This window comes from Hevea brasiliensis, unplaced genomic scaffold, assembly GCF_030052815.1.
Source record: "Hevea brasiliensis isolate MT/VB/25A 57/8 unplaced genomic scaffold, ASM3005281v1 Scaf7, whole genome shotgun sequence".
NCBI classification, from domain to species: Eukaryota; Viridiplantae; Streptophyta; class Magnoliopsida; order Malpighiales; family Euphorbiaceae; genus Hevea; species Hevea brasiliensis.
Window position 1 is genome coordinate 1,166,813 of NW_026615250.1, and position 17,195 is coordinate 1,184,007.

Here is a 17,195-nt window from a genome sequence, read left to right on the forward strand (position 1 = left end):
TAGAACTAGTGAGTTAAAGCTTATTGATAACTAAAGGTATATTTTTTAATCAAGCATAATTCAAACTTTGCTGTTCCACATTAGGAATAAAACTTTTAATCAGCTTCATCAGAGTCGTCATCAAAGACATCAGAGTCGTCATCAAAGACATAAATATGGGATTCCAGGTGGGCGTGAATGCACTAGGTTCTCCTTCTGCAGCCTCAATCAGTTTCATCAGAGTCGTCATCAAAAATATACAAGTATGGGACTATTGGTGTGTGTTCACTATGTTCTACATCTGCAGCCTCACCAGTCAATCTAGGAGTGTTCCAACCCAACAGCTGCATGTATGCTTCATCATAGGCTTCAATGTTGAAACCTGAAGCAAGAAACAATTCCAACTCATTCACGAATTGTTCTGTTCTTGCTGCTAGAAAAGGCCTTGCTGCATCAGAGACTAGATTCTTGAACTCTCCTTGTTTTGTTTCAGGTGTTCTCATTTGATGAGATTGATCACCCCTGGCAAAAAGGAAAGCAAGCTTTTGAGAAAGAGATATGTAAAATAATAGAGATGTAAAATAATTAGAGTTATGTGCCAAACTTCCATACTCATCAAAAGAACTTAAAGAATGAGGAATCCAATTGTTACAATCTAGAGTTCATTTTAATCGTTAAGTTGCACATGAATAAACAAAAGGTGGGATAAGTAAAGAAAATACCTTCTCAAGAATGAATCAACCACACCAAGTATATGGTGTACAATAATTTCAACATCCTCTTCCTACATGCAAGCATGTCAGAAGATGAGAGTTTGTCAATGATAGCCAACCAGAGCTAGAAGATAGCTATAGACATTAAATTAACATCCCAAATTATGAACCAAAAAAAAAAAAGAAAATCCAAAACAAAAACAGTGCAAGGTTTTTTGTAAACATCATTACTATTATATGCATAAAGCCATAAACATTCTTCTATTTATATGCATAAAGCTATAAACACTCTTCTATTTCCTGTATACATAAAAAAATACGCAAAACCAAAACTTTAAATATTTATCCACATCCACAAAGTTTGAATCAGTGCCAAAGTAGCACATGAAAGAGTTGGAAGAGAATAATGCCTTTCAAACTCTACTCAACTCAACTCAACTCAACTAAGCCTTTATCCCAAAAATTTGAGGTCGGCTATATGGATTCTCTTTCTCCACTCTAAACGATTTTGGGTTAAATCCTCGAAAATGTGTAATGCTTCTAGGTCATATTGTACTACTCTCCTCCAAGTCAATTTAGGTCTACCCCTTCTTTTCTTTTTATCCTCTACCCTAATGTGCTCTACTTGTCTAACTAGAGTCTCCGTATGTCTACACTTTACATGACCAAATCACCTCAATCTCCCTTCTCTCAATTTATCATCAATTGGTACCACTCCTACCTTTTTTCTAATACTCTCATTACGGATTTTATCTAGTCTAATATGGTTACTCATCCACCTTAACATTCTCATCTCCGCAACTCTTATCTTAGGCACATACGACTCCTTCAGTGCCCAACACTCACTATCATATAACATGGCCGGTCGTATGGCTGTACGGTAAAATTTTCCTTTCAACTTATTGGGAATCTTGTGATTACATAAAACTCCCATGGCACGTCTCCACTTCAATCATCCAGCTTTAATCCTATGACTAACATCCTCCTCACATCCCCCATCTACTTGAAGGACTGAGCCAAGATATTTAAAGTGATTACTTTGGGACAGTATCACTCCATCCAAACTAACTCATTCCCTATCACCAGTTCGCCTTTCACTGAACTTGCAATACATGTCACACCTTACCCCTCTGTAAGGCATAACATGATCCCGTAGAATACCTAATGAACTACCGAACTTCACCTACCGATAACTCATTAAGTACCCTACAAGAGATTTTAAAACAATTTTCTTATTTTTGATAAGTGGTGAGCATTTTCCAATAGGTATTTAAAACATTTAATTAAAATTAAAACTAGTTAATATTTTTGGTCCATTTTATTTCTCCGCAAATTTTATAAAAATTTTGCCAGAGTTCCGTCTGTATTTTGAGAAAACAGTTCTTCAAATACCTGAAAAAAAGGCACTTCCAATAATTTTTTTATCACTGCTTCAAATTCATACTCAATCTCAATCAATTTCTCAAGTCTCAAAATTCAACAGTCAACATTTCTCAATTTCCAAAATTCAATAATCATTAAAATAATATCTATCAATCTCATTCAAATTAAAATAAAATATTTCCATTCATTAAATACAAACAATCTATATATACATCATACTAATATCTACATTGGGAAAATCCAAACTAAATTTTATTACAACTTTATACAAACTTTGTACAAACTGCTCAAGACCGAATTTACATGTCCATACATTTATGTACATTACGTATATCAAAATAAATTTCTATAATCAGGGTATAAAATATACCCGATATAACTTCAGGATGAGTCGCTTGATAATCCTCAGCAGCTCACTCTGCTGCTCCTTTAGTCTCTAAATCTGCGACAGCAATAACAGCTATCGCTGAGTACTAGGACTCAGTGGCGCACAACATACTAAAATAATCTTTATGCAGAATTTAAATCACATTTATTCAAAAATTGAACTGAACATGCGAGTTAAACACAAAACATGAATTATGAGATTTTATTCCAAACAATTTCATTTCGAAGTATCAAACACATTTCATAAAACTCACAGTTACATCATGCCATTCGAAACAAATATAATCTCAATAGCCAGAAGCTAAAGAGAAGTCACATCACAAGGCTAGCTAGCTCAAATATATGAATATCCATTCAAATCCTCTTCTACTGGCACACCTCAACACTTCTCCAGAGAAGGAATCAAAATTCGAAACTAATTACCCCCACTAGTCATGCTAGTGAGGTGTTCAAATATATGGTCATGACATTGTGGTTTCAACACTTATCTTAACAATTTGCTAAACATTGCTATTTCAAATATACACAATAACTTTCACAATATAAATCAAAACATCATAAATAATGTCACAAATAAACTTTCAACAATTCAAAGCAAAAGTAAAATACATATTTCATTCACTTTATCAATAAATTTTAAAGCATAGTGATGTTGTGCACAAACCTCAAGCAACTCGGTTCCTCAGGTTTTTTTCCGGTATTCTTTTCAACTAAAACACACAATTTTACAGTGTTTCAGTACCATAATTTAGCATAAATCCAAAAATAAATTTAACTTCACTTTTACCTAGTTTTAACGTGCTAAACTCGACATTCTTGAAATTTTATGTTTCGGGGTACTATTCACTACACTATTCAAGTCAAATTGTTGACTTTCTAAGGCTTAATAGGTATGAAAACTCCAACTTCACCCACATACCACATTTTGGTCACTAAATTTTTTGGTTTTGATTGTTTATTCAAATTCTAAGTCTTTTAGGCAAATTTGATAAATTTTCAGTTTTGGTGTCTAAGGTTGTACTGTTCCATTGGTCACTTTACTGTTGGAATTTGGCAAAACTTCCTTCATAGAAAATGTTCCCTAATGTCTTAAGTTTATTCTCATTTTTGAATCACTCCAATTGGAGTTTTTTAGCTCAAGTTATAGCCATTTGAACCATGGCTGTCGGATTGGATTCAACCCAGATTTTCTGGGCAATTTTTTGTGCTGGCAGTTTTAGGTCACCAAATTGGGGTGGTCAAATGACTTGGTTAATGGCATAATTTAGGTTTGTGTTCTTCATGAAAGTTTTAGGTCTATATCTCATCTAACCACTGGTAAAATTTCAAGTCATTTAGACCTTCCTAACTCAAGTTATGACCAAATGAACCAACACTGTTCATTTGGTCAGTTTGTATAGGGGCATACTGAGATTTTCCAAGTTTGGTCAATTCGTTCACTAGGTTTTGGTCACTTTTTGAACATGCTTCCTAAATGAAAATTGTGTTATTTAATGTCTATTTTCATTTCCAATTGGTCTTATACCAATTAGACTTGTAAATTTTCATTTTTGGTCCCTCAAAGGGACCTTGCAGCATGACCACACTCAATCCGAATTTGGCCTTAACTCCAACCATTCCAACACACTTCATTTGGTCACAAATGACCATTTCTCACTTCAAACTAGATCAAATACATCATATGGCTCATTCTCAAATTTTTCTCCCCAAACCCTAGGTGCCACGAACCCTATATTTTCAACTTCTCAATTCTAAGCAATTCAAGGTAACCTCAACCTATACATCATATAAGCATCACTAATCAAGCTAGAAGACATGTTTAATTAAATCAAAACACATCAATTCCATAAACTTCCATGGCTGCCAAAAATTAATTATTTCCATACAAGCATCAATTCTACCATTACATATGAAATTTCAACTCAATTTCACTTAATTAAACTAAAGAAAAAGATTAAATTAACTTACCTCTCTTGTGAGATTTCCAAGCTAACCCACACTTCACTTTCTTCCCTTCTTCTTGGTCCCAAACTCTTATTTGAGATCTATAATCAAATTTATGTGTTGGAAACTTGAGAGTTTATGGTAAGAATGTTTGAAAATTTAAGCTTAAAAACTCAAAAATGGAGGATGGCTTGGGTGGAGAATGGTTCGGCATATAAGTGGGGGAAGAAGAAGAATATTTAGAGTTTTTACTTTTCTTTTGTCATTAAGTTAATATTTATCCCCAAAACCAATAATTATAAATTAAAAGTTTAATTGTGTCATGCTTATGTCACTTGATGTCACTAATGCAATTTCTTTTCCTTTTTCTCTTTTTTTATTTTTTTTATTTATCTATTAGTTCTTTAATTTAATTTCCGACTCCAAAGTTTTCTTTTCTCTGATTTTATTTGACAGTTAGGTCAGGAGTCAGCTCTCGAGGTCAATTGACCAAATTGCCCCTTGTCGGTTCAACCCGGTTTACAAATAATTCAATATTTCTTTCGGCTCCCTGACCTAATTATTTGACTGACTTAACAATTCTTTTTCGTGATTTCTCTTTTCCACTGTGTTCGTAATGATCCTAAGGACCGCGGCGTCACATTTTACGGTTCGAAATTTGACTTTAAATCGACTTTGCAGTCGTTCCCGAGGAGGTCACCCATCGTTGTGACTCTCGGCTCGTTTAACTTCTTATGTTCTGTTTTTCTTATTTATACTTAACTAATTGACAATTACTAATTATTTGTGTTTATAGCTTATTTATTTATCTTAGATGTGGTTCTAATCCCCTTAATTGTCTGGACCGACTCCGGTTACCAGAACAGTGAAATATACTAGGCTATACAAGTAGGGGTATTACAATACATGTCTTCTGTCGTCGTTCTACTTAACTTAAAGCCCTTTGACTCTAGAGTACTTCTCCAAAGCTCTATGTAACGATCGGGAACCAGCCATTAGAGGAATTGTCCGCTTTGGCCATAAGCCTCACGGTTTTGTCCCATAGGTGGAATGGAGAACTTCCCAGGAGGTCACCCATCCTAGGATTTCTCTCAAGCGAGCACGCTTAACCCTGGAGTTCTTCCAACTCTCCAGGCCATTCCACCAAAAGGCGTTGCCTAGTTTGCCACCAGAAAGGAAAGTTGAATTTGCTATTAAAGGTCCCTTAGGCAAATCCCACATCGGCAAAGCACGGAGATGGTATTGGGCTCAAAAGTAATGATATATAAGATGGGGGAACTAATCACTAGAGGCGCCTTTTGGTGGAATGGCCTGGAGAGTTGGAAGAACTCCAGGGTTAAACGTGCTCGTTTGAGAGAAATCCTAGGATGGGTGACCTCCTGGGAAGTTCTCCATTCCACCTATGGGACAAAACCGTGAGGCTTATGGCCAAAGCGGACAATTCCTCTAGTGGCTGGTTCCCGATTGTTACAATTGGTATCAGAGCCGCTCGCGTGTCCTCTTGGGCGATGGTGGGGCAAACCTCAGTGAGGACGCTGAGTCTCGAAAGGGGGGGAGAAAGGTCCCTTAGGCAAATCCCACATCGGCAAAGCACGGAAATGGTCTTGGGCTCAAAAAGTAATGATATATAAAATGGGGGAACTAATCACTAGAGGCGCCTTTTGGTGGAATGGCCTGGAGAGTTGGAAGAACTGCAGGGTTAAGCGTGCTCGCTTGAGAGAAATCCTAGGATGGGTGACCTCCTGGGAAGTTCTCCATTCTACCTATGGGACAAAACCGTGAGGCTTATGGCCAAAGCGGACAATTCCTCTAGTGGCTGGTTCCCGATCGTTACACTCTAACTTTCTATTAACTCCTTTTTGCATCTCATCTATCAGAACTATATCATCCGCAAACATCAAGCACTAAGGGATACTCTCTTGTATATGTTTCATTAATTCATCTAAAACTAATATAAAAAGGTAAGGGCTTACAGCTGAACCTTGGTGTAATCCAACTGAGATAGGAAAATCTCGTGTTCCCTCCCACTATGCGCACAATAGTAATTGTTCCTTCATACATGTCTTTCAACACTTGTATGTACCTAATAGATACCCCTTTTGTTCTAACACTCTCCATAAGACATCTCTTGGAACACTATCATAAGCCTTCTCCAAATCGATAAAAACCATATGTAAATCTTTCCTCGCATCTCTATGTTTCTCCATCAAACTTCTAATGAGAAAGATCGCTTCCATAGTTGAACGACCAGGCATAAAACCAAATTGATTGGGAGAGATAAAAGTATCATGACGTAGTCGATGTTCCACAACTCTCTCCTATAACTTCATAATATGGCTCATGAGTTTAATTCCCCTATAGTTTGAGCAACTCTGTATATCTCCCTTATTTTAAAAAATAGGTACTAAAATACTCATCTTCCATTCATCAAGCATTTTCTTTGAATTTAGAATCTTATTAAACAATTTAATTAACCATGCCACTCCCATATCTCCCAAACACTTCAATGCCTTTCAAACTCTGACATTAAAAAAAATAGAGAACTGGTCTGAATTCAATGGAGTAAAGTAGGAAAAGACATAGTTGATGCGGCATAATCGATGCTATGTGTAGCTCCATATGACTAAAAATTTTACGATTTGAACAGTTTTTCACATGCTTATGCAGTCATCCACTAATGCTAGCTTAGTTATACAAATTATTAATTTTGGTAGGATCTCCAATTTACCAGCAATGCAACATTATTAATGGTATTTATCTGCTCTAATGAATAGAGTATCTTAATTTAATAATATAATCTCATATGTTAGAGCACCAAATTTCAGTGGGATGTCCAAGTTTGTATTTTGTAATAAGTAAAGGTCAAAGCATAGAAAAATCTCAATTAACAGATGGACCTGCAAAAGAGCCTGAATTTCTCTTCTCAACCAACTTTGCAGCCACCGATTTGGTTGAAGATACTTACGGGACTTCCAATATCGCAATACGTTAACTATATTGCTCAAGATACCTGACTGAACACAAATTTACTGAAATACATATATAGGTATTGATTTGTTGGGAAATAGCATTAAAAAACAAATATTTGTTTAACAAAACAAGAATAAAATGGGAAGCAGTAGAGAACCTGGTTCAGCATAATAGCATTTTAATCTATACTTGTGAGCTTTTGAAAAGAAAGAACTGGAAAAAAAAGGAGAAGTAAACTAAGTAAACCGATTTTAATATAGTGAACGTTTGAAAGGGAAAAACAAGAATATAGAAATAGGTACCTAAGCTCAAAACTATCATTTATATACTGCCTTTGGAATGAACTTCCATCGTATCCATAAATTATTGAACAGTTTTCTATCTACAGAATAGTCGAACAATACCGCCATTAACAACAAATTTTACACAGAGACATCATTCCTGTAATCAATAAGGCAAAGCAAAAGGCCTGCATTGTTATGTGAAGCTAAAGTGAAACATAAGTGGAATAAAGCAAACCTTGCATAAAGGACATTTTACAGAAGAAGGTGCGTGAGAATGCTTGCCAGCAACTACTTTAGTCCAATTCAAAATGCAACTGTAACAAAATTTATCCGCAATACAGGAATGAGAGGAACAAATGACCCACCATCATCTTGCATCATTCCCCAACCCTCTCTGCCCCCGCCCACAAACCCAACAGCTCCCCCCCAACCCCCCAGAACCCCAACACCACAAAAATATATATGTACAGAAAGCATGCACGCACAAGCACTCATGAAAACACTGGTAATTGAAAAGCTTTACCAATACAAGCTCAAATGAGGTTTGTACAGAATTATAGTAAAATTGCTCAAATACCCACATTTAGTATTGATTCATAATGCACAATTACTATCATAAAGGTTTCAAATTGCTTTCTTTTCATATAATCCTTAACAATTCTTAAGCGCCTAATCACTACTAACCGAAATGAACAACAGAAATCAAGTGGACGTTAAACAACAAAAAGCACAAGAAGAGAGCTCTCATACAAATACCAAACAAGGAATTGGGTCAATAATAGACATATGAATTGTTAAGAAGAAGGGGAAAAAAAAAAAGAAAAGGTACGATTTTTGAGAGAAAGTCAAGACAACGTACGGAAACAGGAATCAAGATAGGATTCTTGAAAGAAGGGACCAAGGCAGATGGGGCATGGATTGGAGTCCCACGAAGAGGAAGAGTGATTCTCTTTGCTTTTAGCTTCATCTTGGTCCATTGTTTTTCTTGAACTCGCTAGATTTCTCCTTCCCACTCCAATGGCGACTTCAACCATCCATGGAAATTATTATAAAATAAAAATTAATTAAATGTAAATATTTTTAATAAATATAAACATTTCTTTTAACTTTTTACAATTTCAACCATAATTTTATTATTTAATTTTCAAAAAGGGACTTAGAGCAGAGAATTGAGAAAGTAGAACCTGAAATCAAAAAATGCCAAAAAAATTCTACATAGTTTAAAAGAAATTACGTCAGATGGGCTTCACATTGTTTAAAAAAAAAGATACTATGTGACATGAAAATTCATCCATCTCGCAAAAATATAGCTTTACTTTATTTATTTATTTATTTCAAATTATAAATTTTTATAAATAATAATTTATTTAATAACTTACTAATATATTTTATTTGATATACATTAAAAAAGTAAAATTTATTAATTTGAATAATAATTTAAAATATGAGTTATTTAATTTTTAATAGAATAATGTAAATAAAGAACATATTAAAAAAAATTTCAGAAAATTTTTCTAAGTAAAACAAAATTTATTATTTTAATTATGTTAATTATAATAACTTAATTCATGTAAAAATAAAAAGTAAGCAAATCTTTATAAGATGAAAGATGTGTAATTAAAATAAAAAATTTTATTTAATCTTTTTTAACATATTATCTGCTCATATTACTCCATTAAAAATTAAATAATTTATGTTATTAAATTTTTTTCAGAACTAACAAATTTTATTTTTTAAATATATATTAAATTGGATAAGTTAGTAAATAAGTTATTACTTTTAATTTAAAATAAATAAAAATAATAATAAGTCTACTTTTATTTAACAGATGGAGTAATATAAATATAATTAAAGTAATAAATTTTATTTAATTTTTTAATATACTCTTCCCAATATATCATCCACTCATATTACCCCATTAAAAATTAAATAATTTATGTTACTAAGTTTTTTTTGAAACTAATAAATTTTATTTTTTTTAATACATATCAAATTGGATAAGTTGATAAATAAATTATTACTTATAATTTAAAATAAAAATAATAATAATAAGTCTATTTTTATTTAACGGATGTAGTAATATAAATATAATTAAAGTAATAAACTTTATTTAATTTTTTAATATACTCTCTACTCATATTGATTTATTAAAAATTAAATAAATTGCAGTATTAAATTATTTTTAAAATTAATAAATTTTATTTTTCAATGCAAATTAAATAGAGACATAATAATAAATTAATAAATAAATTACTATTTTAAGATAAAAAGTGACCTATAATTTAAAATAGATGAAAAGAAAAAGTAAATTTATATTATATTTGTAATAAATTAATAAATAAATTATTATTTTTATTAATATTATAATCATCCTTAATATGTGAAATCTTGAATTTAAATTTTAATTATAAAAATAATATAAAAATAATAAAATAAATATCTTCCCTTTTTTTTCATGGTAGGAATAGAATTGCCATTTCTATTTAGCGGTTCTATAATTTTTTCTAAAATTAAATTGTAAAATCATAAAATTAAGCTTCAATCAAAACTAAATTAAATTTTAATCATTCAATTTAATGATGGACCAAAAGAAAAATAAAGGAATAACAAATTGCATCAACTTAGATTAACCAAATACTTACATTTCTATATAATGATTCATACTAATGAAAACAAAGAGTAATTTAAGAGAGAGAGAAATAATAATTATTTAGGAGATTGGAATCAAATATATTATCTAAGAGCATGAGTAATATTCATTCCAATATTTTATATGCCATTTCTGGGAAAAAAAACTTGTGTCAAATTATGGGCTTTAATTAATTTGAAGAACTAGGAAACTGCCACCTCCAACTAAGTTGATGATTTTAAGTTGCCTGCTAAATTTTAGGTCGCTAAGCACTTAATTGATTGGTTTTCATAATCTAATCTTGATCACATTTAATGTAACTTAAGGCACATAAACATATCATCTTCCGGTGATTAATAAAATGAAAAGAAGCATATCTTATTCTACAATCAACAACAATCTGCAAGTATTGTTATGGATTTTCAAATAAATCAATAATAAAAGATTCTATTATACAATGCTTTCCCAGAACCCCAATCCCCCTTCCAGGTAGTGCATCCCTTCACTTGTCTCTGAAGCTACATTTTACACTTTCGCAATGCATTTAATTGCACCTTCATGTTCTCAACCTCTTTCTTCATTATCTTTTTTTCTTTCTGAGGTGTCATGCATCCCTTATCCAAACCCTTAGTCATTCTGATGATAGTTTGAGCCTTTGTTCTTCGGTAATTGGATCTGGTAGTTGTCATTGACTTCGTTATATGTACTTGTTCAAGAAGGATAATTCAAGTGCTCTCATCTTTTCTCTCGTTCTAGGTGTTTTTCTGAGACTCAAGATCTCTCCTGCTGAGCTCCCATCGGCCATTCCCTACCTTTTTCTGGTAGGGGATGGCCTCCTCTCCTCTGCCCGGACATGGGTCTTCCCCTCCCTAGATAGCGTTTTTGGATAAATAAAATTTGGTTTTTTGGGTGGCAGATCTATGGTTATTTGTGAGAGCTTTCTTGATCTGCTTCTTTTGTGGGTTTTGCATGTAGGGATGGTCTCCATTTGTGCTTTTTTCTAGCTCTAGGAGGGGTAATCATTTTAAGGGATGATGGCATCTCAGGGGTCCTTAGTCGAATCTACCATCATGGCTGACCTTCAAGGCATGTTGCCATTTAGAGCTTTGCCTCATCACCCTCTTTGAGTTGCTTACTTAGCCTGCAATGCATTATTTGGGTTGCATGGTCTACTGCTCTGGAGAATCCTTATGTTGATCTTGTTGTTTTGTGGGAATGTAATTGGGTTATGGCTCTCCTGGGACTTCATCAGGCCTCAGTGTTGTTTCTTGTCCTTGGGTTAAAGAGCTCTACCCCTAAGCTTCTCTTGGTTTGCTTTTCCTTCTCTGCGGCACTGCAATAAGAAGATATGGATCTACGCTGGTTTCTTTCGGGTTGCCCAAATAGAGTAGGGCTCTCCTGTAATTGGGCCTAATTTTGGGTCTTTATGCTGTAGACTGAGCTCCTTTTAGCTTAAAGCTATATAACCCTTTTATGTTAATGAAATATTTATCTATTGACTTAAAAAAAGAAGGATAATTCGCATTGATATATACAAGGGTAATCTTTCATTCTTCATCGCATGCTGGTGAGCTTCTTGTGATAGTTTATGATAATCCATGGCTTTGCATACGCTTGTTCTTTCTTCTTCAGTTAGATTAGGATGTGTCTGGGTAACTCTCTAGTTAGTGACATGCAATAGGAAAGTAGACATATAGTGAGAGGATCCCTTGAGACATGTCTATGGCCGTATAGAGATTGTCATCACAATATCGAGCGTCTTTTGGTAATGCTTCTATAAGCAATTGCAACTGTTTAATCAAAAGCTTCTCATCCCTGGCGATCATTGTAAGAGACTTATCCACCAACCTTCCCACAATATATATTCTTGATGCTGGATATTTTAGCATAGAAAAAACTTTAAAAGGTAATGCAAAAAATTACATCTCTCCTCAGGAAGTACCTTGATCAAACTTTCTGTAGTAACTCTCAGTAACTGATATGTAGGATTTTTGGCAGATTATGCTGTCCAAAAAGAATTTGAGAAAGCCATTTTGTCGCCCAGTGAGCTATACATGATCCAACAAGCTATGATCTTATCATCTCTTTTCTTTTAGTTGATTCAATGACTTCAAGAAAATGATCTATTCGAAGAACAGAAACATCTTCAAACCACCAATTCTCAGCTACAAATCTATGTTGCGAGTTTTTTGCATTATTTGCTCAAGCATTAGAACACAATGAATCATCATGACCAGCAACAATTTTTTTTGGGTCCATGGAAGCTTTCCAAGCAATAGCTTCAGAGCATCATTTCAAGAGTTGAAATTCCTTGGCGCTTGAAGAAATTATCTCACAGCTTTTGAAAATCTGAAATATATCTTTCCATGGTGCTAAAAGCATAAAACTTAGAAAAGTCTCAGCCTTAGAAATAGGATTTCCTTGTTCAAGATCATCACTCATTTCCAAGAAACATGCAGCACAGTATACTGGAGCAATGTTGGCTGCTGTTAGATCAACTTTCCATCCATAGCAGAATTTCATAATTAACTCGAAGATTTCAGCTCCACCTGGAAAATAGTCTATTTGGATCTTAGAGATACTATTTTTATCTCCAATGCCTATTCTTTGGAATACTAATCTATTCAAATATCCACTTCTTGTGTCACCCAAATTCTACTAAACATGACTAATATATCCAAAAACAAAATTTTAATATTTCTACTATAATTTAACTATTTCAACACATAATAATAATAATAATAATAATAATAATAATAATAATAATAATAATAATAATAATAATAATAATAATAATAATAATAATAATAATAATATGGAAATCAAGAAAATAATTTTTTTTTTATTTTGGACTGCACTCGAACGCTGCCTACGTACCTTCATAACAAAATAAAGATTAGGTCCACGTAGCTCTAAAAATAAAACCTTTAGCACTTGCAAGTGAAAGTAACATAATTATACAAATGCAGTAAATAAATTAACTAAATGAAAATGAATTGACTAAGTAATTTACAAATAATAGAATATTTTATCATTTGACCTAAAAATAAATATGCAAATCCACATAGATGTTGATACACAATTTTTTTTCAAGTCAGATGACATGTCACTTTCAAACCTTACTTCCAAGTACTTACCTCTGATACCTGAAATGCATTTTTTTTTTATAAAATACAGTTTACTCTGCTAGATGGAAACCAAATCTTTTAGTGCAATACTACATGGAAAGAAATTTAATATCATTAAGACAAGGTTTCAAGATTAACAAGGCAGCAGATATCACACCCCAGAGACTATCGGTATTGTTGTAATTCCTGACTAAGAGATCTGAAGCAGAACATTGCTCCAACATAAGTGGTATTCTCTGTTCCAGCTTATTTAACAATTCAAACTTAATTCTCATCATCATTCCCAACTTGAGAATGTGAAGCAAAAAATTATAGGAAACTGAGTTTTTCTCCTCAGGAAGTACCTTGATCAAACTTTCTGCAGTAACTCTCAGCAATCGGTGTGTAGGATGTTTTAGCAGATTGTGCAATCTAAAAAAAATTTGAGAAAGCCATTTTGCTGTCGAGTGAGCCATGCACATGATCCAACAAGCTGTGGTCTTATCATCTCTTTTATTTTAATTGATTCTATGACTTCAAAAAAAAGATATATTCGAAGAACAGAAACATCTTCAAACTACCAATTCTCAGCTACACATCTATGTGGTGAGTTTTCTGCATTATTTGCTCAAGCATTAAAGCACAATGAATTTGTTAATAATAGTTTTTACGTTAATAATACTTAACAAAAAACAAGTAATTAATGCAATTTTTTTTAATTCCTAATTTTTTTTATATTCTCAAAAATAAATCCTTAATGTATTTATTATATTGAAACATCCATAAGCTTAATTGACTACAGTTGGAAATAAAAATACTGACTCAATAAATAAATAAAAATTGAAAAGGTCTAATTATTTAAGGGTTTAAATAGTTCAGTCCTAGGTAACACTGATGTTATATATGAATTTAAATACCATCAGTGCAGTTTTTATCACTAATTTTTAATTTTATTAAGCTTTCTTTTTGGATTTGCAGCAATTTTTCATGAGTGAAACAAAAAGGAAATTGTGAAATGAGATGATATTTTAAAATAGTATATATTTTCATGCATTAATTATGTGATAAAATTAGATGATATTTAAAATATAAACTATTTTTTAAAGCTATTATCGTAAAACTTACAACAAATAAAAGGGAAAATGATGGGGAAAATCAACTAAATTTACATTTTATCAGAGATCTTGAGGGAAAACTGGCTTGTGATGAGGGGATGATATATGAAGAAGTTAGAAGTATAGGGAAAAACAACAAGAAAACAAAATTGTCAGCATATTACATTCCATTGCCTATTTGCAGATATTAGAGTTTCTCCACCCCTAGTTCACAGAAAGGAAAGGATGCTCTAGTAAGCAATCAGCAGACCATCTATGAGCAGCAGTACGAACAAAACATCGGCTCAGGAAATCCTTTGCATCTTCTGATACGTTACTGGGTATTTGAGGCAGTTCATCTGTATATCCAATCACCCACAGAAGATCTTCAACTTCTGAATACTCCCAGGCTGGTTTTCCAGTTAGCATCTCCAACACAGCACATCCAAAGGCCCAAATGTCTGTAGCATACCCAATCTTTTTATCTCTCACCAATTCTGGAGACATATATCTGGTTGTGCCCCTCAAATCATGGCACTCTTCATCCACTGCCTTAGCCAATCCGAAGTCCGCAAGCTTTGCTACAAAAGTTCCCTTCCTTTCTCCACTACCAGGCACCAGCAAAATGTTGTCCGGCTTGATATCGCAATGGATGTAGCCACGACAGTGAATGTACTTCAACCCTCGAAGAACGTCTCTTGAATAATACTTAACATCAGAATCAGCCAACCCAAAACCTGATAATCTTATTTGCCGTTCTAAGCTAAGTCCCGAACAGTACTCCAAAAGTAAGTTATATACTTTCACCCCATTAGCTATATGCGTGACTTCGTCTCCATAACAACGAACCACGTACGGACTGGAAGTAAGATCACAGAGAACTTGTTTCTCATGCTGTAATGAAGATGATTGATCCATAATTGTAGATTTGACTGCCAATTGAGAAGGAAGATGAGTTCCCTGATTTATGGTTGTTCTTGTTTTAGCATAAAAGACAGAACCAAATCCTCCTTTGCCAAGCAAGCACACTCGAACCCATGAAAGCCCATGAGAGGCTTCCAAAGTTGTAGCCCTTTCGAAACAAACGACTGGAGTCTTCTTTTTCCTCTTAAAAGCATTGCGTCGCTTGATCATTGCGTACCATTTAGAATCATGTTTTGGCTTCCTTGGAGTAGAAGAGGAGGAGGAGGATATGACCACCACGGAGATGACGGGCGCCATGGTTGAAGGAAACATACGTTGTTTGCGACAGAAAAGCTGTGTTTCTTGAAGAGAAATGTGGAATTGAAGATTGCTACTAGTAGCTTAAGGGTTGTGTTTCTTGAGAGATAGGGAATTGGAGATAACTAGTAGTAGCTTAAGGGCCAAGTTTCTTGAGAAGAGATAGGGAATTGGAGATAACTACTAGCAGCTTAAGGATTGAGTTTCTTGAGAAGAGATATGGAATTGGAGATTATTGTATAAAACAAAATTTTCAAATTTTTAAGATAGTTATAATAAATAAAAAAAAAAGATAACAAAATAAAAGATATATTGAAATAAAATAAAAGATATATTTTATTTATAAAATAGAAGATATATTGAAATTACTAAATTGCATTAAACAAAATATTAACATAACAGATTTCTATGTAATAGTTATAATAAACAAATTTTCAAATTTTTAAGATAGTTGTAATAAAAAAAAAAAACAAAATAAAAGATATATTGACATAAAATAAAAGATATATTTTATTTATAAAATAGAAGATATATTGAAATTACTAAATTGCATTAAACAAAATATTAACATAACAGATTTCTATGTAATAGTTATAATAAACAAATTTTCAAAATTTTAAGATAGTTGTAATAAATAAATAAAAAATAACAAAATAAAAGATATATTGAAATAAAATAAAAGATATATTTTATTTATAAAATAGAAGATATATTGAAATTACTAAATTGCATTAAACAAAATATTAACATAACAGATTTCTATGTAATAGTTATAATAAACAAATTTTCAAATTTTTAAGATAGTTGTAATAAATAAAAAAAAATAACAAAATAAAAGATATATTGAAATAAAATAAAAGATATATTTTATTTATAAAATAGAAGATATATTGAAATTACTAAATTGCATTAAACAAAATATTAACATATTTCTATGTAATAGTTATAATAAACAAATTTTCAAATTTTTAAGATAGTTGTAATAAATAAAAAAAATAACAAAATAAAAGATATATTGAAATAAAATAAAAGATATATTTTATTTATAAAATAGAAGATATATTGAAATTACTAAATTGCATTAAACAAAATATTAACATAACAGATTTCTATGTAATAGTTATAATAAACAAATTTTCAAATTTTTAAGATAGTTGTAATAAATAAATAAAAATAACAAAATAAAAGATATATTGAAATAAAATAAAAGATATATTTTATTTATAAAATAGAAGATATATTGAAATTACTAAATTCCATTAAACAAAATATTAACATAACAAATTTCTATGTAATAGTTATAATAAAAAAAATTTCAAATTTTTAAGATATTTACAATAAAAAAAATTGTTAACTTTGAATATTACACCACGGAAAAATTATTTATTATGTAGAAAAAAAATTAAATCAATTTTATATTTTTACACTATTTAATTTAACCTATTGAATCATTATAAGAATGTGTTATTCAATTTTGCAAATTC

The 17,195-nt window shown here is 32.0% G+C and overlaps 1 protein-coding gene, 1 long non-coding RNA gene and 1 pseudogene across 2 annotated transcripts; all 3 read right to left on the reverse strand.

Moving 5' to 3' along the window:
• Positions 1–203: 203 nt before the first annotated feature.
• Positions 204–7,429, reverse strand: LOC131177691 (uncharacterized; the record flags this gene model as incomplete). Its single annotated transcript, XM_058142801.1, has 3 exons — positions 204–501; positions 702–763; positions 7,304–7,429. Coding segments are annotated over 3 exons (486 nt in total), but the record flags the coding sequence as incomplete, so codon positions are not given.
• A 95-nt stretch (positions 7,430–7,524) lies between these two features.
• Positions 7,525–7,995, reverse strand: LOC131177647 (uncharacterized). The gene is made up of 3 exons (XR_009147018.1): positions 7,896–7,995; positions 7,679–7,758; positions 7,525–7,589 (listed from the first exon to the last, which is right to left on the reverse strand). It is a non-coding gene; the product is annotated as an uncharacterized LOC131177647 (long non-coding RNA).
• Positions 7,996–10,720: 2,725 nt separating this feature from the next.
• Positions 10,721–15,711, reverse strand: LOC131177692 (uncharacterized; annotated as a pseudogene).
• Between the last annotated feature and the right edge of the window lie 1,484 nt (positions 15,712–17,195).